The following is a 23,978-nucleotide window of genomic DNA, read 5'->3' as shown; positions in this document are numbered from 1 at the left end:
TGCAGTAGGATCAAAAACCCATTGCCATTGTTCTATTTATTTATTATGTATACAATATTCTGTCTGTGTGTATGCCTGCAGGCCAGAAGAGGACATCAGACTCCGTTACAGATGGTTGTGAGTCACTATGTGGTTGCTGGGAATTGAATTCAGGACCTTTGGAAGAGCAGGCAATGCTCTTAACCGCTGAGACATCTCTCCAGCCCCTTGCAATTCTTTATAAAAACGATCTGTTTAAACATGTTGGGTGAGTCTGACATTGTCACAGGTGCGAAGAGTGTGTGCGCACAGCACAGGGTTGGTAAAAACGATGAACACCATTACAGTTAAAGTGACTTCACCCTTCTCTGCATGGCCCTGCTGTCCACGGGGACAATAGTAGCCCATGGAAAAGGGAAACATATGTCTGTGACCCCCAATATGTCAGAGCTCAGAAACAATGTCCCTAACTGTTAGGGGCACCACTGAGCACAGGACTGCCTGTTCACACTTTTAAACTTTGCTTTCCTTGCCACTGTGGTTTGTAGTGATCTTTGTTTGTGGGGGTTTTTTGCTATTGAATAAGTATTTTAATGAGACTATCTAATATGTAAAGGTTTCAGTTCATTAACATAGCTTTTTAAAGGATTTTTATTGATATTTATTGAGCTCTATATTTTTCGCTGCTCCCCTTCCTGCCTCTCCCCTCCCCCAAGGTCCCCATGCCCCCATCTTAATAAGGAGATCTTGTCTTTTTCTACTTTCTACTTCCCATGTAGATTAGATCTATGTATGTCTCTCTTAGTGTCCTCATTGTTACCTAAGTTCTCTGGGATTGTGGTTTGCAGGATGGTTTTATTTGCTTTATGTTTGAAACCCACTATGAGTGAGTTCATGTGATAATTGTCTTTCTGTGTCTGGGTTACCTCACTCAAAATAATGTTTTCTAGCTCTACCCATTTGCCTGCAAAATTCAAGATGTCGTTATTTTTTTCTGCTGTGTAGTACTCCATTGTGTAAATGTAACACATTTTCCTTATCCATTCTTCAGTCAAGGGGCATTTAGGTTGTTTCCGGGCTCTGGATATGACAAACAAAGCTGCTATGAACATAATTGAGCACATGTCCTTGTGGCAGGATTGAGCATCCTTTGAATATATACCCAAAAGTGGTATTACTGGGTCTTGATGAAGGTTGTTTCCTAATTTTCTGAGAATTTGCCACACTAACATCCAAAGGGGTTGTACCACCTTGCCTTCCCACCAGCAATGCAGAAGTGTTCCCTTAGAATCCAGCCATATTCAAACTTAACATGAAATTTTGGTTCATTTCCTCCCTCCCACCAAGCAAAATCGAGTTTCTCTCATGTTCTTTTAAGTCAGACCACTATGAGGATAGCCTGTAAGGCCTCTCTCTGCTCCTCAGGGAAGGGTTATCTGACTCTTAGCCAAGTGAGGGCAGCACAAATACTCAGAGGTTGGATCAGGGGAGAAAACACTGCCACTTCTCTTGGGGGTTGCGAGGCCCCCAGAAACTAGAAGAGACCTTTAACCTTATCTCCGAGGGTACTTGTGGTTGAGCAAACTGAGGCCCAACACTACCTCAGTCCCAGCAGACACCCTCACTTCATCTTCCCTGGCTGCCCATACACACTCAGGTCAGGACGAGCTCTGCTTTCCAGAGCCGACAGCACAGCTCTCTGGGCCAGCTCTGCAGTCCTCCCATGACAAGTGGGCCCCATGCCAGCATCTCCTGATATAAAAAGACTAAGAGATAATCTCAGACATAACACCAGGGCAGCTGTTAATCTTGCCTCCAGTCCATGGTGTGGTCCCTCCAATCCAGCATGTCAAGAGGCCCCTGTGTTCAGGAGCCTCTGAGTCTCCACCATGGAGGGTTGGCTCGGCATCCCACGCTAGGAGGTAGGAGTAAAGAGCCTTCCTGCCCTCCGTGACTTCCAATCCCATCAGAATCACAGTACAGTACAAACGAAGTGAAATATGGGGATACTTAACACCTGACTGGGGGACAGTTGGGACAGGGTTTCTCTGTGCAGCCCTGGCTGTCCTGGACCTCACTCTGTAGACCAGACTGGTTTCAAAATCAGAGACTGGTCTGCCTCTGCCTCTTGAGTGTTGGGACTAAAGGCGTGCACCACAACCACCCAGAAAACCCTTATTTCTAATGAACAAAAAAGCCTAAGACTTCAAAACAACATTTTAGTATCTGTTCTTTTGTCCTGGGCTGAGGTGGGGCACTCATCGGCTTCCCTGCAGTTTCATTATTTTACTATGAACCTGAAAGTCTGTGTGGATTCAGGCAGGTTCTTTCTGGGAGCAGCAGCTACACAGCACCCACACCTTCTGCCTTCACACTGGCTTATGGAGACCTCACTAGCAATAACCGTTGGGTAGCACATCCCAGGGCTCTGCAAACAGGCAACACTGTCTCTGAGTGAGTCCGGTGTCTCCTCAGGCCTGAAGAGCTGATGCCCCCTGCTGGTGCAGAGATGGAAGAGCACTTACCTGCATGAGCTCTTCCCTGCACAGGCTGAATGCAGTCTTAGAGGAAATCCAATTGCAGATTGTTTACACACAACTACTAGCTCCTCCGGCCTTGGCCTTCCAAAGCCTGAGACCCACTGAGAGCTGACTCCAAAGGATCCATCAACCTGGGCAGATAAGGCAGCAGAGAGCTCAGCCGCACCGACGCTGTGAGACACAGCCCCACAAGGAGGTCACCCTTCATGGGTTACTTATGCAGGCAACTCTGCAACACGTTCAGGCCTGGGAACAGGGTTGGAGGGGCTTGTTACTTCCCTAAAGATTGTACCGTCAGCTGAGCAAAGTCACAAGCCACTGTTAAACCTCTTAACTGCATCCATGGTCCTTTGACTGGGACAACACAGGCTATGAGTAGTTCCTGTAGGTCATCCTTATGTTTTTTATTACTTTTAAAAATTACCAATCTAAATTCCCACTCCCTCCCACGCCCTCCACAGACCCTTCCACCCCACCCCTCCAATCCTAAGAGAGGGCAAGGCACCCTGCCCTGTGGAAATTTTAAGGTCCTCCCTACTACATCCAGGTTGAGCAAGGTATACATCCAAAGAGAATAAGATCCCAAAAAGCCAGTACATGCAGTAGAGACAAATCCCAGTGCCACTGTCAGTGGCCCCTCGGTCTGCCCCAACTGTCAACCACATTCAGAGGGACTAGTTTGATCCCATGCTTACTCACTCCCAGTCCAGTTGGAGTTAGTGAGCTCCCACTGGCTCAGGCAAACTGTCTCAGTGGGTGAACCCCTCATGGTCTTGACCTCCTTGCTCATACTCTAACTCCTTCCACTCTTCGATTGGAGCTCGGCAATGCGATCAAGTGCACCATCTTGGGAGTCATCTCTCACTGAAGTACAACAACTATGGCTGCCACTGTGGCTTGGACAGCTCAGACACTGGGGTGGACAACTTAGACAGGTGAGCAATCCACCTGATAGAAGACTGGAGTGTCAGAGTTCAGGTGGGAACAGGGAAATAACAAAACGTCTTATGAGGCACATGCATAACCACCAGACATCATTTGTTTGCTTTTGTTTATTTACTTTTTTAGTTTAGTTTAGTTTGTTTGTTTGTGTGTTTCCAGACAAGGATTCTCTGTATATCCCTAGATGTCCTGGAACTCTCTCTTTAGACTACGCTGGGCTTAAACTCAGAGATCTTCCAGCCTCTGACTCCTAAGTGCTGAAATTAAAGGGGTGCACAATCATGACCAGCATATATTTCCTCTTCTTGTCATGTAAAGAAATCACCACAAGAGGACGCTGTGTCTAGTGGTCCCTGAAGGCAGAATGTGTGAGATGTAAAGAGTGGGCAGTGCTGCCTCAGGCTCCAGACCAGGGCATGAGCAACCATCAGAGCCACCATCAAAAGTGTCAGCCTTAGATTTAAAAGTCATCAAAACTTTGGGATATACAATTTCACTATATTCCTGCAGTTTTGTTTTTTAAAAAATCACTTTCTTGAGAGAGATCTCACATATTTATCCCTGGCTGATCTCAAATTCACAGATCCAACTGCTTCTGCCTCCCAAGCACTGGGACTACTGACAGACACACCACACTCCACAGAAGAGGCTTTCAATAAACATATACCAATAGAAATCACAGATTCTCAAGCCTTAGGACCATTTCTTCTGGAACATGGTGCTTAAATCACCTGACACGTTTAAGAGAGACTGCAGTGAGAACTTATCTCCTCTGGATTCATCCTCCTCCCTCAGCTGTTCCTCTCTCCGGGTGTTGCTAGACTCGTGGCAACTGCTACAATCAGGACTCGAATCTGGGAAACTGTTCCTTCCCCGTAGGCAACCACTACCTCTGATTCTCCTCATACTCGGGGGCTGGGAATGAGATCACCTGTGGTGGTAGGTTTACCCTTCAGGACCTCTGGACTCTGCTTGTCCCTGGGTAGGTTTGGAAGGGGCATGGAGGTGACAGAGACAGTCACCATTTAACACTCATTTCCTTGGACCCATTAGGGACCAAGACTTATCAGGTAGATACTAAAATACAGGTGAGGTCATGATGAGAAAGATGAGGAAAAGGAGGAAGGCTGGGCCATTAGCCCAAGGTCACCCAGCTTGGAAGTGATGTGTCAAAGACCAGCTTCAACAAAACTTGTACTTTCCAGGGTAGTGTGAGGATTAGAATTATTAAGCAAAAGGAACAGAGATAGAAGAGAAATAAGAGACAGAAACACAGAACAGCACTGGGAGGGACATTCAGTGAATACTGAGTCCACCTTGTTTATTTTCTACACGCTTCTATACTTCACTCCAAAAGGGAAGGGGGAGGCAACAGACTTCATTAACATGATATACGGAATAGACTTGAATTCTCCAACTTTGCTCCAGGTGGAGTAGATCCACCTCCGTACCCCAAATACTAATTCTCCATACCCTAGGTCAGAATCTCGCATTTGTGGTCACACCCGTTGCCAGCAACGTTGATAGAGCAAAAACAAGCTCAAACTCTCTGGCCTCCAGTCAAGGAGGAACAGGCTCACAGCTCTGTGAGCCCTCACTGTGATGGCAGTGAGATTTTGTTCTGGAACAAAATCTGCATCATTCTGATTCCTTTAAAAAAAAAACATTTAAAGATTTTAATATTTGTGTGAGAGACATTCCTGCCTGACAGCGCACATGTGGAGGTCTGAGGACAACTTGCATGAGTCTGTTCTCTCCTTCAACCATGTGAGTCCTAGGGGTGCCACTTGTTCTCTTGAGAGCCAGTGGCTGTATCCTCTGAGCCACCGTCCAGCTCAAAGCCTCTCTCTTTTATTATCTGCTTTGTTTACTGATTCCATATTTACTGAAAACTGGAAGCGCCATAATTGGCTATAAATCAAAACCTGGACTAAACATGTGTGCAGGGCAAGATTTGTCATTGCCATTTCACAGGTGAGGGAGGAGTCAGGAGCTGGGAATGCAGCTCGGCTGCTGGAGGGCTTGCCTAGCATGCACAGAGCCCTGGGTTCCAGCCCCAGAACCCATAAATTGAGCATGGTGGTTCACATCAGCAATCCCAGCACTTGGGAGGGGAGGGCTTCATTATTGTCTTAATTGTGATTAAATGTGATTTTAGATGTGGTAGCTGATATTTGTGGGTTTTTAAAAATATTTATTTATTATGTATACAATATTTTGTCTGTGTGTATGTCTGCAGGCCAGAAGAGGGCACCAGACCTCATTCCAGATGGTTGTGAGCCACCATGTGGTTGCCGGGAATTGAACTCAGGACCTTTGGAAGAGCAGGCAATGCTCTTAACCACTGAGCCATCTCTCCAGCCCAAAAATAATTTCTTGAGACAGCATCTACTCTTGTAATCTTGACTTTTCTCGAACTCAGAGAACCGACTGCCACTGTCTCCCAAGTACTGGGTTGAAAGACAGAAACCACATACAAGTTGCTTTCAATAAATATGTGCTAATGGAAATCAGAGATTATGAAGCTTCGGGACCATTTCTTCTAGATCATTGTGTTGTTTAAATTATCCTGACATGTTTGAGAGAGACTGCAAGTGAGAAATGACCTCCTGTGGGTCCTCACTCAGCCTCGGCTGTTCCTTCCTCTCCCCAGTTGCTGCGAGTATCATAAAAGGTGCTATGAAGAGGCAAGAAGCTTGGAGACTGCAAAATTTACGAAGACGACCGCTATTACATTCCCTATTATTACGTCTGCTCTGGCAGGAAGCTCATCTGCAGGGGTAGGGTTACCTCTGGGAACTCTGGATTCTCCTTGGCCCTGGGCATGTTTTGAAGGGCATGGAAGTAACAAGGACAGTCAACATTTAGTGATCATTACTTTCATCTCATTTGAATCACCACAGCTTTATTAGGTAGATACTTAAATGTAGATGAGGATATTGATGAGGAAGATGAGGAAGACCCGGCCACTTGCCCAAGAGTACCAAGTTTAGAAGTAATGGGTTTTAGTTCTGGAAAACAGGTCTACATCATTCCAATGCTTTTGTAAAGAACATTTAAAGATTTTATATATTAGGAGGCATGCCTGTGCCACAACACAGGTGTGGAGGTCTAAGGACAACAAACAGGAGTCTGTTCTCCTTCTGCTATGTTAGTCCTGGAGCTGGAACTTGTGTTCATACTTGGCAGCGAGTACCTTTATTCCCTGAGCCATCTTGCCTGCCCAGAGTCTCTCCATTTAGCTGCTAGGTTATACTGATTCCATATTTACTAAACAACTGAAAGCTACATCAAGAGCTACAAGACAAACACTGGACTAATCGCCTACACTGGGCAAGATTTTTCATTCCCATTTACAGGTGAGGTGCAGAGGGCTGGCAATGCAGCTCAGCTGCTGGAGTGCTTGTCTAGCATGCACAGAGCCCTGGATCCATCCCCAGAACCCATACATTGAGCATGGTGGTTCACATCAGCAATCCCAGCACTTGGGAGGCAGAGGCAGGAGGATTGTCTTAAATTGTGTAATTTCAGAAGTGGGTGTTCATATTTGTCGTTCTCCTGGTTTTAGGATTAAATATCCGTGATTATTTATTTTCCTGTATAGGAATGAGTTGGCATCCCCTGTCTTCTTCAGTCACTCTCTACCATGTCCTTAGAGGCTGTGTCTCTCACTGAACAGAACGCTCACCTTTAGCTACGCTGACTGTCAAACAAGTTTTGAGGATCCATGCTCCCTACTTCCCAATAGAGTTCCAGATGCCCCAACCACACCTTGAATCTTGCATGGGTGCTGAGCATCTTAGGTCAGGCCCTCATGCTTGTATGGCAACTGCTTTGCCAACAGTGCCATCTCCCCAGCTCCACAATAAATATGTCAATAAATATGTTTTTTTGTTTTTTTAAGACAGGGTTTCTCTGTGTAACACTTCTGGCTGTCCTGGGACTCTATCTTTGAACCAGGCTGGCCTTGAATTCACTGAAATCCACCTAACTCTGCCTTCCAAGTGCTGGGATGATTTTTTTTTATTATAAATGTGTCTCAACAATTTGGCCAAACCAATATATTGAGTTTGCTTTGTCTCTCAAGCCTAAGACTACACCTACGGGAGGGCCACCAGCTTCTTTTGCCTACAAATGGCAGCGAGCAGGGTCATAGGCTCCACTCAACTCCCTTTCTTGATTCTCTGCAGATAAAAACAATGCCTGTCAGGATGCCATCTGCAACTGTGACCGCAACACTGCCATCTGCATCTTTAGGGAACTCTCCGACTCGACGTTCAAAGACTTTGGCTACAATAGCTTCTGTTAGATTTGTCGCCTCATTTACTGCACCTCTGCTGCCCCACAGGTTGTGTTCACTACACACTGTGCCTTCCAATAAAGCACCTATAGAAAGAGCTAAGCCTTGGTGATAGTTTTCTCTGTCTACCAAACATAAATAGATCCTCGGAGAACATCCTTCGCCTAGCCCTGGAAACTGAAGGTTAACAGGAAAGGCATTGTCATTAGTGGAGCACCTTGAAGAGTGGGTTGCTGTGGGACAATGGTCTTGTACTATGTAGAGATTTGTCACTTGAATTGGTTTAATAAAACGCTGACTGGCCAGTAGCCAGGCAGGAAGTATAGGCAGGGCAACCAGAATAGGAGGATTCTGGAAATAGGAAAAGCTCAGTCTACAGTTGTCACAGACAAATCAAAAGAAGGCAAAATGAGAATGCCTCACTGATAAAGGTACCACGCAATGTGGCTAACACAGACAATTATGGGTTAATGTAAGATGTAAGAATTCGTTAATAAGAAAGCCTGAGCTAGTAGGTCAACCAGTTTATAATTAATGTAGGCCTCTGTGTGTTTCTTTGGGACTGAACGACTACAGGACAGGATGGGACAGAAACCTCTGTCAATAGTGGGTGATTAGCCCAGCCATGCCTCTTATCCCAGCACTCTGGAATAGAGAGGCAGAGGCAGAGAGAGACAGGCAGATCTCTTGAGTTCAAGGACAACCAAGGATTAAAAATCAAGTTACAGGACAGCAAGGAACATTACAAAAAGAAACCCTGTCTGAAGCAAAAGAAGGAGAGGAGGAAGAAAAAGAAGAGGAGAAGAAGTTGCCAGCATGAGATACAAATGGAGTAGTGGTGGAGACACAGAAAAGGGAAAGGAGAGGGGAGAGACGAGGCAGGAAAAGGTACAGGAGAGGAGGGGATGAGAGGGGAGGTGTTGGGAGGGAAAGAAAGAGAAGCAGAGAGAAGGGAGGGGAGAGAGGAAGAAGCAGTGTCACATGGGCACTAAAGGCCACACCTTGGCCCTAAAATGTGGGACTCAAAGAGCGTCTGCTGTGTGCTCATTATGGGAAGTGATAGGAAAGCAAACTGGACTGACTGTAAAGGGCCTGAAGGCAGGATTACATCCTGGTGGGCTTCCAGTCTTCACTGTGCCTAAACACACACCACAGGGTAAATGTCCCCCTAAAGTACATGCCAGCCTTTGTGCTACAAAGAAAACATAGCACGTCTTCTCCTGTCCATTTCTCTATCACAAGACCCCGCAGGTATAGACAGGTTAGTCCCTGGTTCCCTGGTCAACCGGAATTAAGAATAAAATGTCCCATTGGTTGGTGTAGGCTACGTGGTTCTCGGTCTCTCTTTTCATTTAGTGGACAGCTGACCAGTCCTCTGCTTTTCTACCCCCAAAGCCATCCTCACTCCAGTCCCATCCAAAGTTCAGGCCTTGCCCTGCCCAAGACAGGTCTGGGGAGCAGCAGGTGCAGCTTGAGCTGTCTGCACAGACGCAGTGACCTAAGTTCAATTCACAGCACTACATGTCAGCCCATAGCCATCTAGAATGGGATATGATGCTCTCTTCTGGTGTGCAGATGTACATGCAGACAACACACCCACACACAGAAAATACATTTTTACAAAATCTATAAAGAAGAGGCTGGAAAGATGGCTCAGAGTTTAAGAGCATTGCCTGCTCTTCCAAAGGTCCTGAGTTCAATTCCCAGCAACCACATGGTGGCTCACAACCATCTGTAATGAGGTCTGGTGCCCTCTTCTGGCCTGCAGACATACACACAGACAGAATATTGTATACATAATAAATAAATAAATAAATAAATAAATAAATAAATAAATAAATAATATATAAAGGAAAATAAAACTGAGGCCCTGGGGAAGATCATCCAGAAATCTAGGTGTACTCGATAGGGACAGAGGTTAACAGAATTGAAGCCATCTCCTCTTCCATCCTATACACTAACCGTTGTGGGGGTCACTTGCTTACTGTGGGCCAGATGCTCGGCCATGTGACTTGTTCTTCAAAACCCACGGAAGTAACTATTATTCTAATTTTTATTTTTTGAGGGTCTAGTGTGCTATCCCAGGCTAGCCTCCAATGCACTACGTAGGTAAGGATGACCTCAAGCTGCTAATGCTCCTGTCCTCAGCCTGAGAGCTGGGATTGCAGGTGTGCACCACCACGCCCAGTTTATGTGCTAGGGATCTAACCTAGGGCGTTATGTTGCCAGGCAACCATTCTACCAACTGTGCTGCATCCCTAGCCAATCCTTATGTATTCAAAAATATGCCTGGAAATCACACAAAATAACTTAGGTTCATCTAATTAGTAAATAGAAAAGCAGACTGAAACCCACTTCTGTCTGTTTTTTGAGTTTCAATTCCATGCTCAACTCTATTTGTAGTAAGTAAAAATGACAAAGAAAACTTTCTGGGACGAGTGTTCTGGTGCACACCTTTAATCGCAGCACTCAGGAGGCAGAGGCAGGTGGATTTCTGTAAGTTATGGTAAGCCTGATCTTCAGAGTGAGTTCCAGGGCTTTGGCAAATACCAAGTTCTTCTTGGGGGAGATTTGTTTGTTTGTTTATGTATTTATTTTTAGAATTCCACCTCAGTATAGAATACAAAGAAAACATGTATGCCTACAAGTGAACCCTTGACTCAAAGAAAAAGGGGGGATGAGTAGGAAGGCTAGAGACATGGCTTAACAGGTATATAGAGCCCTAGCTACCTGTTCAGAGTTCATTCCCAGCACTTTCATAAACCCGCTCACGATGAACTGTGGCTCCAGCTCCAAGGATTCCATGACTCTGAGCAGCTGCACATACACTCAAGCATACACATGAACAAATTGAAAATAATAAAATAAGTCTTTAATAAATAAAACCCTGGAATGAGATCTACAACCCTGTGTGTCTTCTGAATGAATGACTGGGCAGCCCCACAGCCCAAGAGCACAGATTACCCTGTGAGCTGAGATTGCTCCCGAGGTCCGGACAGGGAAGCATGAGCTGCCTGTCCCCGACTCAGACATGGGGCTTTCCAAGGAAGAGCGTGAGTCTTCATGTGCCTCACGTTTCAGGGCACACTGATTCTTTCCACTGAGCGCAGTGATCACACAGCTGAAGAACCCACAGGGAATGAACTGTTTTCCCTTTACACACCAGGTTCAAGGCAGGCATCCCCTTCTGAGAGCAAACAGCAAGTAGAAATCCTTAGGGCACCCTAGCCTAAACACCTACTTTCTTGTATACACAAATGTACAGTCCATACACTTGGTACGCTATTTAAAATAATTTATTGTTCGGTTAATAAAATTTCATTATGCTGTTGCTCATGCTGTTAAAATATCAAGGTGCTTCAGTCAGACACAGCCATGTGGAATCAGAAGTCAGTTATAGATGCTCTTCTGGTTCTTCCCTGAATCAGTGAGGTCTCAATGGCGGCCTCCACAGACCACGCTGGCTCATGGACTTCCCAGATGTTCCTTCTTCCCGGTGGGATGAAAAGGAAGGTGGCACAGTTGTGCCGTCAAGAACAGCTGCTTCTTTAAAGTCCTTCTTAGGAGGGCAGATCTCATCTGCATGAGGACTCTGACAGCTATCTGTAAACAGGGGTGTGCACTGGTGGACTGGCCTGCAGATATTGCTTTATGCCCTGTATAGGGCACAGTCAGCCTCCATTAATTTGAATGCAAGGGAAGAAACTTTAGAGATCTGAAAAGAAATCAAACAAGATAATGTTAATGGGGAGGATAGGATGGAGCAAGTATGGAGCAGGCATGGTGGCACACACATTTAATCCCAAAACTCTGAGGGCAGAGGCAGGTGGATCAGAGGCAGCCAGGTCTACACAGGCCAGCCAGGACTACACAGAAAGACTCTGAAAACCCGCAGGGCAGTGGTGGCACATGCCTTTAATCCTAGCACTTGGGAGGCAGAGGCAGGCAGATCTCTGTGAGTTCGAGGCCAGTCTGGTCTACAAGAGCGAGTTTCAGGACAAGCTCCATAGCTACAGAGAAACCCTGCCTTGAAAACCTAAAATCAAACAAAAAAAGACTTTCAAAACCAACCAAAAAACCCAAGGCCAGTGAGATGGCTCTGTGGGTAAAGTGGGGAAAGGAGCTTTCTACCAGCCCAGAGAACATGAGCTCAATCCCCATAACCCACAAGGTAGAAGGCAAGGACTGACTCCTATACATTGTTCCCTGACCTGGACACGTGTGCCATGTTACCTGTGCATCCATACACATGCACACACATACAAAATAAAACGGTAAAGATGTCCAGCATTTACAAACAGTGGTGATGCACACCTTTAATCACAGAGGAAAGTGAATCTCTGTGAGTTCAAGGCCAGCTTGGTCTACAGTGCTAGTTCTAGGACAGCCAAGGCTACGCAAAGAAACTCTCCTTTTGTAAAAAAAAAAAGAAGCAATAAAGTACAGAAATGAATCTTAATATATTATGGTAAGTAGAGAAAACTATATGCTGGCTGGGTGTGGAAGTGCAAACCTGAAATGCGAGTACAAAGACAGCTGAGGCAGGAGGACTTCAAGTTTGAAGCTAGTTTGGACTACATATCAAGACCCTGCCACAAAAAAATTAAAAATCTACACAGTCGTTGAAAAGTCCATGAATGCATGAATGTATGTACAGATGGAAGGATGGACACACTGACAGATGTACGTATAGAAGGAGGGATAAACACACTACAAATGTATGTATAGATGGATGGACACTCTGACAGATGTATGCATAGATGAGGGATGGGCACACTGACAGATGTATGTATAGATGAGGGATGGACACACTGACAGATGTATGTATAGATGAGGGATGGACACACTGACAGATGTATGTATAGATGAGGGATGGACACACTGACAGATGTATGTATAGATGGATGGACACTCTGACAGATGTATGTATAGATGGATGGACACTCTGACAGATGTATGTATAGATGGATGGACACTCTGACAGATGTATGTATAGATGGAGGATGGACACACTACAGATGTATGTATAGATGGATGGACAAACTGACAGATGTATGTATAGATGAGGGATGGACACTCTGACAGATGTATGCATAGATGAGGGATGGGCATACAGAAAATGGTTATTTGTTCTCAGAGGTTGGTTAGTAGCCGTGTAAAGGTTATGGGAATTGGTAGAGTTCTTCCTGAAGTGATAGAAATTCTTTAATTAGATAATAACTACACCAACTTTGAAAATGTACTTTAAATTTTTTTTTTAATCTGAGCAGTGGTGGCGCACGCCTTTGTTCCCAGCAGAGCAGCCCAATCTCTGTAAGTTCGAGGCCAGCCAGGTCTACAGAGAGAGTTCCAGAATAGCTAAGGCTAAACAGAGAAGCCCTGTCTCAAAACTCACCCCCAAAAGAGGTTTATTTTTAATTACATGAGCGCTCATGTGTCTGCATGAACAGATGTCCTCAGACAAGAATAAATGTCTATATACACACATATATACATATGGCCTCAGACATGAATACATGTCTATATACATACTTATATACATATGTCCTCAGACAAGAATACATGTCTATATAATACATATATACATATGTCCTCAGAGTTCCGAAGAGGATGTTGGATTCCCCTGGAACTGGAGTTCGGGCAGCTGTGAGCCACCAGCTGGGAAATGGGCTCTAGTCCTCTGCAGAAGCAGTGCACACCGGGGACATCTTGTGTTGTGTTGTGTTTCTTAAGAAAGACAAACAAGGAGAAATAACTCACTGATGAAGAGCACTGGCTGCTCTTCCAGAGGTCCTGAGTTCAATTCCCAGCACCACATGGTGGCTCACAGCCATCTGTAAGGGCATCTGAGGCCCTCTCCTGTTCTGCAGACCTACAGGAAGACAGAGCGCTCATATACATAAATAAATACAGAAACCTCTAAAGAAAGACAAATAAACTAGACCTAAAACTGGGTGCACCCTTGGCAAGCTGGGTCAAGAGGACTGCAATAGATCCAAGGCCAGGCCGGGCTAGATAGCAAGTGTCACAACAGCCAGCGTTACACAGCAAAACTCTGTCCTTAGAAGCCAACAACACAGGGCTGAGTGATGGCTCAGCCTGCAAGAGCATTTGCTGCTCCCAAAGAGGCCCTGGCTTGGTTCCCAGCATCCATGGAGTAGATTACAACCTATAACTCCTGGGCCAGGGAATCTGATGCCCCCTTCTGGCTTCTGTGGGCACTGCATGAATATGTTGCACAAATATCCAAGCAAAACATCATACGCAAAAATTAAAAATAGGTTAAAAAAAAAACAGAACAACAGTAAAAATCCTACCTACTGTTAAAAGTAAAATTAGTTTTAATTTTAAAAAAATGGTCATATGGGGGCTGGAGAGATGGCTCAGGGTTAAGAGCATTGCCTGCTCTTCCAAAGGTCCTGAGTTCAATTTCCGGCAACCACATGGTGGCTCACAACCATCTGTAATGAGGTCTGGTGCCCTCTTCCAGCTTGCAGACATACACACAGACGGAATATTGTATACATAATAAACAAATAAGTCATATGTTAAGTCTAGAACTGTCTTTTTTGTCTGTCACCTGAGTCCTTAATCTAACAGGAAGTTGAATCTGTCATCTGGTTTTTGTTTTGTTTTTGAATTTGGAGTTAGGGTCTCATACCTGTGACCTAATCTAGCCTAGAACCCACTATGTATGGAGACTGGCCCTGATCTCTAGACCACCGTCTAATTAGACTCTTGAGGGCTGGGGTCACAAGCATGAGCCACTACACCAGGTTAGACCCTACTGTCTGAGAAGGTGTCATACCTTTAGCAGCAGGACTCAGCGGAAACTCCATTCCCAGACTCTGAGCACCAGACCTCGGTCACTGTGGATTTATTAAAGGCAACAACTCTCCGCAGCGGGAATCCAGCTTCAGGCAGGCCAAGTCATCCGACCTAGTGGGTCCAATGTTCAGAATGGCAATAGGAAGCTTCTTCTCCCGGGCGGTGAGGATGAACCGGTAACCAGAGTACACCTGCCCAGATGGAGGACAAGAGTTCGCTCTAGATCCAGGTAAAGAACCACCTCACCTCAGAAACACAGCACAACAAAGAAAGAAAAAAGGGAGAAGAGAAGCTCGGCAGGTAAAGGAGCCTGCAGCCATGCCAGATGGTGTCAGTTCAATTCCCAAAACCCATGAAACCCATGATGAAAGGTAGGTAGGGAGAACTAATCCCACAAGTTGTCGTCTGACCTACAGACAATCAACCACCAACCAGTCAATCGGTCACTCATTCTACAAGTCTACAAAGAGGTGGTGGTACTTGGGAAATGGTTCATTGGAGAAAGTTCTTGCTGCCCAAGTGTGGGAGCCTGAGATCAGATTCCCAGCATCCATGTAAACACTGGGTTTGGTGGGAATCGTGTGTAAACCTAATGTTCACAGAGGGAAACCACACGGTTCCTAGGAGCTCACTGACCAGCCAGGCCAGTCATTCCAGGGCCTCTAAGTTCAGTGAGAGACTGTCTCACAAATCATGCCAGGGATTGGAGAGATGACTCAGTGGTTAAGAGCACTTGTTGCTCTTGCAGAGGATCTGGGTTCAGTTCCCAACACCCAGGGCTGTTGAAACCATGTCTTGGGGGCTAGAGAGATGGCTCAGTGGTTAAGAGCTCATCTAAAGGTCCTGAGTTCAGCTGGGCGATGGTGGCACAAGCCTTTAATCCCAGCACTCGGGAGGCAGAGGCAGGCAGATCTCTGTGAGTTCGAGACCAGCCTGGTCTACAGAGCTAGTTCCAGGACAGGCTCCAAAGCCACAGAGAAACCCTGTCTCGAAAAAAGCCCCCCCCCAAAAAAAGGGTCCTGAGTTCAATTCTTAGCACCTACATGGTGGCTTACAACCATCTGTAATGAGATCTGGTGCCCTCTTCTGGCCTGCAATCATGAATGTAGGCAGAATACTGTATACATAATAAATAAATATGAAGAAAGAAGGGAAGGAAGAAAGACACCAAAAAAAAAAATGTCCCACAAAGTGACCTTAAAAAAAAAAAAAAGAAACCCTGTCTCAAAACAAAAACAAAAACCCTAAAGTAGGCAGTAACAGACACCCAACACTGACACGCCTGCATACACATGTGCACACTCACGCATATACACACACGCACACACTCACACACGAAGACTAAAAGGGAAGCTCAAATAAGAGCAAACCTCTAGGACTTCACACCCTATAAAACGGGCAAGGGCCTCTGCAACCCTGACAGAGCCAGGTACCTGCAGGGACGATCCGACCACCAGTAGCGAATCAGCCTCTTTCACGCGCCTGTGCACAAAGTCAACCTTGTCTGGGTTCACTGTGTCCCCAAAGAAAACGACATCTGGTTTCAGAGGACCTCCGCACCGATCACAGGACGGGACCTGAAAGCTCCGGACCTGCTCCTCAGTGAGGAACACATCGCCGTCGGGGGCCACGCCCTGCGCCTCAGCGCTCCAGCTGGGGTTCAGGACTTGGAAGCGTTCCTGCAGTACCCTGCGGGGAGTCTGTTCCCCACAGCTCAGGCACAGGACTCTAAAGGCAATATGAGACCTTCTGAGTATAGTTCCTGGGAGGGATAAAGCCCCAACCATTTTCAATCCCCCCCCAAAAAACAATCACAAGTAGGACATCCATTTTCATTTTCGTGTTCTCCTTTCCCTTCTTTGCAACCTTCTAGAACAGTGGTTCTCAACCTGTGGGCCACGAACCTTTGGGGTTCAACGACTTTTTCTTTTTTTTTTTTTTTTTTTTTTAAATATCTATTTATTTATTATGCATACAATATTCTGTCTGTGTGTATGTCTGCAGGCCAGAAGAGGGCACCAGACCTCATTACAGATGGTTGTGAGCCACCATATGGTTGCTGGGAATTGAACTCAAGACCTTTGGAAGAGCAGGCAATGCTCTTAACCACTGAGCCATCTCTCCAGCCCCCCAACGACTTTTTCACAAAGGGTCGGATATCAGATATCCTGCATAACAGATATTTATGTTATGATTCCAAACAGTGGCAAAATTATAGTTATGAAGTAGCGACAAACATAATTCTTTGACTGGGCTCATATGGCCAGCCACCGTTTTGTCCACACTCGATCACCTTGGTACTCAAACCTGTGCCCCTCGGCACTCTCGTCTGCCCCTCCGCGGTGCCTGTCACTATCACTCCCTGTGGAGACACTTTTTGAAGGGCGGTGGCACACGCCTTTAATCCCAGCACTGGTGAGGCAGAGGCAGACTGGGTCTCTGTGAGTTTGAAACCAGCCTGGTCTACAGAGTGAGTTGGTTACTCAAGACTACACAGAGAGACTCCATAAAACAAACAAATAGGAAGAAACAAGAAGTGAGCATGTTAGGGAGTTAATTCCCCAACAGTGATGCTGGACCATGGTGAGATTGGAGATGGTTTATTAACACCCTAGTTTTCTTCACTTTTGGTGAAATAATTCTCTTTTTTTCAACCCAAACTCAGGGTTAGCAATACTACTCACCACCCCCATAGTGGCTCTTTCTGTACAGTTGCGATAACTCTGAACTACAGTCTAGACTGGGGGTCCCCGGGGTGCAGCCCCACTCACGCTACAGTCTAGACTGGGGGTCCCCGGGGTGCAGCCCCACTCACGCTACAGTCTAGACTGGGGGTCCCTGGGGTGCAGCCCCACTCACGCTACAGTCTAGACTCGGGGTCCCTGGGGTGCAGCCCCACTCACGCTACAGTCTAGACTGGGGGTCCCCACGGGGTGCAGCCCCATTCACACTACAGTCTAGACTCGGAATCCCCGCGGGGTGCAGCCCCACTCAAGCTACAGTCTAGACTGGGGGTCCCCGCGGGGTGCAACCCCACTCACGCTACAGTCTAGACTGGGGGTCCCCGCGGGGTGCAGCCCCACTCACACTACAGTCTAGACTCGGGGTCCCCAGGGTGCAACCGCACTCACACTACAGTCTAGACTCGGGGTCCCCACGGAGTGCAGCCTCACTCACGCTACAGTCTAGACTGGGGGTCCCCGCGGGGTGCAGCCCCACTCACGTTACAGTCTAGACTGGGGGTCCCCACGGAGAGCAGCCCCACTCATGCTACAGTCTAGACTGGGGATCCCTGGGGTGCAGCCTCACTCACACTACAGTCTAGACTCGGGGTCCCCAGGGTGCAACCTCACTCACTCTACAGTCTAGACTCGGGGTCCCCACGGAGTGCAGCCTCACTCACGCTACAGTCTAGACTTGGGGTCCCTGGGGTGGAGCCTCACTCACACTACAGTCTAGACTCGGGGTCCCTGGGGTGCAGCCCCACTCACATTTTTCCTGGTGCTGGGAAACTGAACCCAGAGCTTTGCATGCGAGCAGCGCACCACACAAGCCAGCCTGCTCCCTTCCTCGTTTCTGTCTGTTTCCCCTCTCAGTTCTCTCGGCTATCCCCAAAGCCAATGACTTGCTCAGGAAGCCTTGGCTGTGGATCTAAGGCAGCCAACCGCCCTTTGCCTGGGGAACCACACATCCTTTTATGGGCAAACCCCGTAGACTCCGGCACCTGTGCATGCATCCATGGAGCTCTGTCAGCCGCTGGTTCCCCGCCTTGGAGTGCAGAGCATCCACATTCTGAGTCACCAACCAGTGCAGCTTCCCCAGTTTCTCCCAGTTGCTCAAGGCCCAATGTGCTGGGTTGGGTTGGTGAGAGGAGAACTGAGGCCAGCCCACAAAGTTTCTGGCCCAGTACCGCTGACGAACTGGAGCACTGCGTATGAACTCGATATGCTGGATGGGTCTCCGGTCCGTGCGGGCGTAAAGACCCACCTTTTCCGACCTGTAGTCTGGGATCCCAGACTCCGTGGAGATTCCTGCGCCAGTCATCACTAGGAGTTTCTTGGAAAGGGTAATGAAGCGCTGTAACTCCTTGATCTTCTCGGGGTCCAAAGGAGGGCTTGGCGGCACGAATAACCCAGTAGGTCCATGAGAGCACGGCCGGCTGAGGTTCGCTGTCCAATGGGCTTTTGTTGACCTGAAAGTCAATCCACTCATTCTCCTTCTAGAGAAAAAGAAATCCATGAGAGAAGCTGGGTTTTACCACCAAGCGAGGAATGGGTAAACAAAAAGCATGTCTATCCACTGCGGGTATACATTCAGCTACGAAAATTCGTCATGGTGGTCCATGCCTAGAATTGAAGCACTCCGGAGATGGAAGCAGGAAGGTTAAGGGCTTCCTCAGCTAATGAGAGAGTCAGAGGCCAGTCTAGGCTAAACTCAAAAGAGAAATCGAGAGACAGTACATGGTGGGGGGTTGTGTTAAATGTAAGAAGTCAGTTACAGGGTTGTAGAGATGGCTCAGAGCTTAAGGGCACTGGTTGTTCTTCCAAAGGTTCTGGGTTAAATTCCAGCACCCACATGGGGTCTCACAACCATCTGTCACTCTAGTTTCAGGTGATCAGACCCCGTCTTCTGGCCTCTGCAAGCACTGGGAGCAAAGGTGGTTGGTACACAAATATATGTGCAGGTAAAATACACGGAAAATTTAATTTAGCAAATTTTAAATATTTTAAAAACAAACCTTTCTTCCTTCCATGGAGCCCTGACTGTCCTGGAACTCATTCTGTAGACCAGGCTAGCCTCGAACTCACAGAGATCCATCCACCTTCTCTGCCTCCTGAGTCCTGGGATTAAAGGCGTGCAGCACCATATGGGTCTATTTATCTATATTTTTGTTAATACTGTCCATCAAGGGACTATTTGCTCTCTAACCCTGCTTTGTTTAAATCAGAATTATTACTTTTTCTTTTCTTGAGACAGGATGCCTGTAGCCCAGGCACACCCAGCTAAACCAGAGTTACCTTATTTCTCCATGAGATATTTGAATTCTAGTATGTTAGGGTTTTTTTTTTTTCTCTTTCGTTGTTGTTTGCTTTTGTTTTGTTTTTCTACATGATATCACTCATTCTATCGCCAAGCTATACTCCAGTCCAACTTGGCAGTTTTCAGGACGTTGATCTGATCTTTCAGGCGTTTGGTTTTATTCGTGTCTTCACAAATACACTTTAAATTACTTCATTTCCCTCATAATATCTGTTTAATGTGCTCTGTAAATTCTGCTAGTTGGACACAGAAGACAATGCGCGCGCGCGCACGCACGCACGCACTTGCCTGTCTGGTTTTCTAGTTTTAAAAACAAGCATTGGATACATCCTGTGAAATAATGCAGAAATTACCTAGCGACAGGCAAACATTTTAGGCTTGGCTTTCTACACATAAGGTCAGGACCCGGCTTTCTCCAGGACATTCCACAACTACACGTGAAAGCTAAACAAACAGTCGGGTTTGTTTTCCTCCGTGTCCCCTCAAGAACAAAGAGGACAAATGGGATCCCCTGTTTTAATAAAATTTAAAAAAAAATGCACAGCTGGAAACCTAATGCCGAATCGGAATACTTACTTACCTTCCGCAATTTTCACCCAATAGTAGGATTAGCTTGCTACCTACCTGTGCATCTTGGGAAGTGTATTCCGTGAAGCAGACTTAATTGGAAAGCAAACTACAAGTCCCACAATCCTGCGGGTCTCTCACTTCAAGGTCCTACCGCAGTCCTCCCCTGACTTTCGTTTGTCTTTCCTGGTCAGTTCAGTTAAGGTTCCGGGTGCGCTGCTGACACCTGGGATTATGAGTGCCTTTTGGGGGTTTTGAGTTTGGTTAATTGGTTGGTCTTTCTGTGTTACGTTGTTTTTTGAGGCAGTGTCTCTGACTCCAAATTCCTATCCTCCTGGCTCAACTTCAAAAGTGCTCGGATTATGGGCTAGTGCTACCATGCCTGGTAGAGAAATGGTTGTTTCCAAAGTCCTGTGTGCAAAATAGCATCTAAACAGCCCTACTTTAGGAATTCACCCTATTTTTTTGTTTTTTTGAGACAGGGTTTCTCTTTGTACCCTTAGCCTGTATGGACCAGGCTGGCCTCGAACTCAGAGATCTGCCCGACTCTCTCTGCCTCTTTTTGCTGGGACTAAAGGCGTGGGTCACCATACCCAGCTAAAATACACTTAATAATTTACAATTGACTTGTGTTCTTCTTTTTTATATATGTTGTTCATTTGATTTGTTTTTGTTTTGCTTTGTTTTTTGAGACAGGGTCTTACTATATAGCCTTGACTGGCCTGGAACTTGTTATGTAGACCAGGCTTGACCTCCATTTCATAGAGATTTGCCTACCTCTGCCTTCCCAGAACTGCGATTAAAGGCATGTGCCACCATGATTGGCAAAATTGACTCGGTTTCCTCTATGTATATTCTCTTCCATTTCAAAGTAATTAAATGTCCTGCTATGAGTTAAATATGGATTGGGGCCTGACAAGTGGCTTCTTTAATCCCAGCACTCAGGAGGCAGAGGCAGGCGGATCTCTGTGAGTTCGAGGCCAGCCTGGTCTACAAGAGCAAGTTCCAGGACAGGCTCCAAAGCCACAAAGAAACCCTGTCTCGAAAAAAGAAAAAGAGAAAAGAAAGAAAGAAAGAAAGAAAGAAAGAAAGAAAGAAAGGAAGGAAGGAAGGAAGAAAGAAAGGAAGGAAGAAAGAAAGGAAGAAGGAAAAAGGGAAAGAAAGAAAGGTAAAGAATTATAGGTGCTAGAGAGACAAGACTCTGCCTCAAAGGAATAAAGTAGCCAGGCAGTGGTGGTGGTGCACACCTTAAATCCCAGCACTAAGGAGGCAGAGGCAGGTGGCTCTCTGTGAGTTCAAGGCCAGCCTGGTCTATGACAGGCTCCAAAGCTACAGAGAAACCCTGTCTCAAAAAGAAAAAAAAAAGGCATAAAATAAGAGTAATAGAGAGGGGATCCCAAACACTCCTCTCTGGCCTCCACTGGCTCCCCTACACATATGTACACACACACACAAAACCAATATGGATTATGAGGAATATACCCATAAACTTGAAAAATGGATGATTTTGAAGTTAATACGAGAAAAGCCAAGTATAATGCATAGAGATTTATACACTTACTCTCTTGACCAGAAAGCATAAAGAACCACCTGCCTCTGCCTCCTAAGTGCTAGGATCAAAGGTCAAAGGTTCAGCTACTGTTTGATTTTTTTTTTATTTTTGGTTTTTCAAGACAGAGTTTCTATGCATAACAGTCCTGACACAAACCAGGCTGGCCTCCAACTTACAGAGATCCATCAGCCTCTGCCTCCTGAGTGCTGGACCACCACGGCCCAATTATACTGTTTGCATTTTAATAAGTAGCAAAAGTCAAAATAAAAATGGAGAACGTCCCTCAGGAAAGGAGTTCAGACACAGGTCATGAACAGCTTTCTACTCGCCAAAGAAAAACAGGCAGAGAAACTTACTTCACATTTTATATGCTGCAGCATTTCTGAGGAGTAAAGCCACTTAACCTCTCCAACCCTGGGTTTCTCTTCTACTTCTTCTTCTTCTTCTTCTCCTCCTCCTCCTCTTCCTCCTCCTCCTCCTCCTCCTCTTCCTCTTCCTCCTCCTCTTCCTCCTCCTCCTCCTCTTCCTCCTCCTCTTCCTCCTCCTCTTCCTCCTCCTCCTCCTCTTCTCTTCTTCTTCTTCTGCTCTTCTTTTTTTTTTTTGGTTTTTTTGAGAGAGGGTTTCTCTGTTAAACAGTCCTGAATGTCTTGAAACTCACTCTGTAGACCAGGCTGGCCTTGAACTCACAGAGATCCACTTGCTTCTGCCTCCTAAGTGCTAGGATTAAAGGCAAACGCCAGCACCCAGTTTGGGTTTCATTCCTTACAAAGGGGTGGGGTTGGCTGTGATGGCCTTTAATCTTTGGCACTGGGGTGAATTCAATCCCCGGGACCCACATAGTGGAAGGAGAGAATTACCTCCCACAAGTTGTCCTTAGACCTACACACACACACAAACACGCACACGTGCACATGCACGTGCAAAATAAATAAATCTAATCAGAAAACATTTTTAATTGAAAACAGGAACCCAGGCTGATACTTGTACATCAATATCAGCATTATTTGTATTAGACAAAAAGGTTCAAACAAACAAGCCAATGAGGTTCATTGAAATCACCATTATTGCTAATTGAAGAATAAATAGGTAAATAAAATTCGATTAGATGGAAAATTGTTGAGCCATAAAAAGGCATGAGATCTAGATGAACATTACAATATGGATGAGTCATAAAAATATTACAGTAGGCTGGGAAGTGGTGGCACTCGTCTTTAATCCCAGCACTTGGAAGGCAGAGGCACACACACACACAAAATAACAGTAAGGCACTGGCTGCTCCTGTAGAGGATCTGGGTTTAGTTCCCAACACCCACATGGTGACTCCGGGATCTGATACCTTCTTTTGACTTCCATAGATACCAGACATTCCCATGAGGCACATGAGCAAGTAAAACACTCGTACACGTAAATAAATCTCAGCAATAATCCTTCTTTCCTTCCTTCTCCCTCCCTCCTTCCCTCCCTCCCTCCTTCCTTCCTTCCTTCCTTCCTTCCTCCCTTCCTTCCTTTTGTAAACAGGGTCTCTCAGTAGTCTTTGCTGACCTCGAACTCAGAGATCCACCACCTGCCTTTGTCTCCCAAGTACTAGAATTAAAGGCGTGTGCCGCCACGCCCAGCTTAAAAAGAATTCTTACGGCAAGAGAAACACAGACATTACCGTATTTTCAGCTTTGTAAAACATCTAGAGTGAGAGCGGTTGCCAAGGGCTGGCCATGAAAAGGGGCTAGGGAGATCAGAGTTTAATGTCAGAGTTTAAAGTTTTAGTTTGGAAAGACCAAAAGGTTCTGGAGATGTATGTGAATATATTCAACGACACTGAATTTACCCTTAAGACAGTTAAAACTACATTTTATGATATATAGACTTAATACACATATTTTATTGTGTTAAGATCAAAAACAAGCCTCCTTACAAAATGTGGTAACTCGGAGCCAACGGAATAACTCACGCCCTAACGCCCGTTCCGCCAATCGCCGCTTGCACGCTCGGAACTGAGTAAATTAGCATGTTTGTTCCCATAGTGCTTTGCTGCATGTCCTCACGCAAACCTACTTAAATAAAGCAATAATCTCCCTTCTATGTATCACACAGGGAGCACCATAAGATTGTAACAGGCCTCGAATTTTCAGGATAACAATAATAGAAGATTTTCTCCCTCGATTTAAGAAACCCCCTTCCTGTAATAGGACCCTCGCTTCCAAGGGACGATGCGCGAGGGGTGGCATTCTTT

At 46.0% G+C, this 23,978-nt stretch overlaps 1 protein-coding gene across 6 annotated transcripts; it reads right to left on the bottom strand.

The window, feature by feature from the left end:
• Positions 1-11,039: 11,039 nt before the first annotated feature.
• Positions 11,040-20,361, bottom strand: Sirt4 (sirtuin 4). Of its 6 annotated transcripts, none has more exons than XM_050159064.1 (5): positions 20,254-20,361; positions 18,314-18,808; positions 16,023-16,317; positions 14,570-14,780; positions 11,040-11,476 (listed from the first exon to the last, which is right to left on the bottom strand). In XM_050159064.1, exons 1-4 carry the CDS (start codon positions 20,259-20,261, stop codon positions 14,628-14,630), a joined length of 951 nt encoding a protein of 316 aa, XP_050015021.1. In that variant the 5' UTR covers positions 20,262-20,361; the 3' UTR covers positions 11,040-11,476; positions 14,570-14,627. The 6 variants fall into 6 exon arrangements, with proteins under 6 accessions (XP_050015021.1, XP_050015022.1, XP_050015023.1 ...); XM_050159065.1 differs by lacking the exon at positions 20,254-20,361 and adding an exon at positions 20,210-20,248; XM_050159066.1 differs by lacking the exon at positions 20,254-20,361 and adding an exon at positions 20,206-20,223.
• Between the last annotated feature and the right edge of the window lie 3,617 nt (positions 20,362-23,978).

This window comes from Alexandromys fortis, unplaced genomic scaffold, assembly GCF_014885135.2.
Source record: "Alexandromys fortis isolate MF-2015 unplaced genomic scaffold, M_Fortis_MF-2015_v1.1 scaffold_90, whole genome shotgun sequence".
In the NCBI taxonomy this organism is placed as follows: Eukaryota; Metazoa; Chordata; class Mammalia; order Rodentia; family Cricetidae; genus Alexandromys; species Alexandromys fortis.
This window is presented reverse-complemented; position numbering and strand designations above follow the sequence as displayed.

Bases quoted from the DNA above. Each gene is read 5' to 3' on its own strand.
- Sirt4 (XM_050159061.1), bottom strand. From the start codon at position 19,407: ATGGATCTCTGTGAGTTCGAGGCTAGCCTGGTCTACAGAATGAGTTCC. The intron at 18,809-19,327 runs GTTTGTTTTTAA...CTTTTTCTCTAG, and splicing joins GCTCCATGGAAGGAAGAAAG to AAGGAGAATGAGTGGATTGA. The intron at 16,318-18,313 runs GTGCCGGAGTCT...TATTGCCTTTAG, and splicing joins CTCCATGGATGCATGCACAG to AGTCCTGTGCCTGAGCTGTG.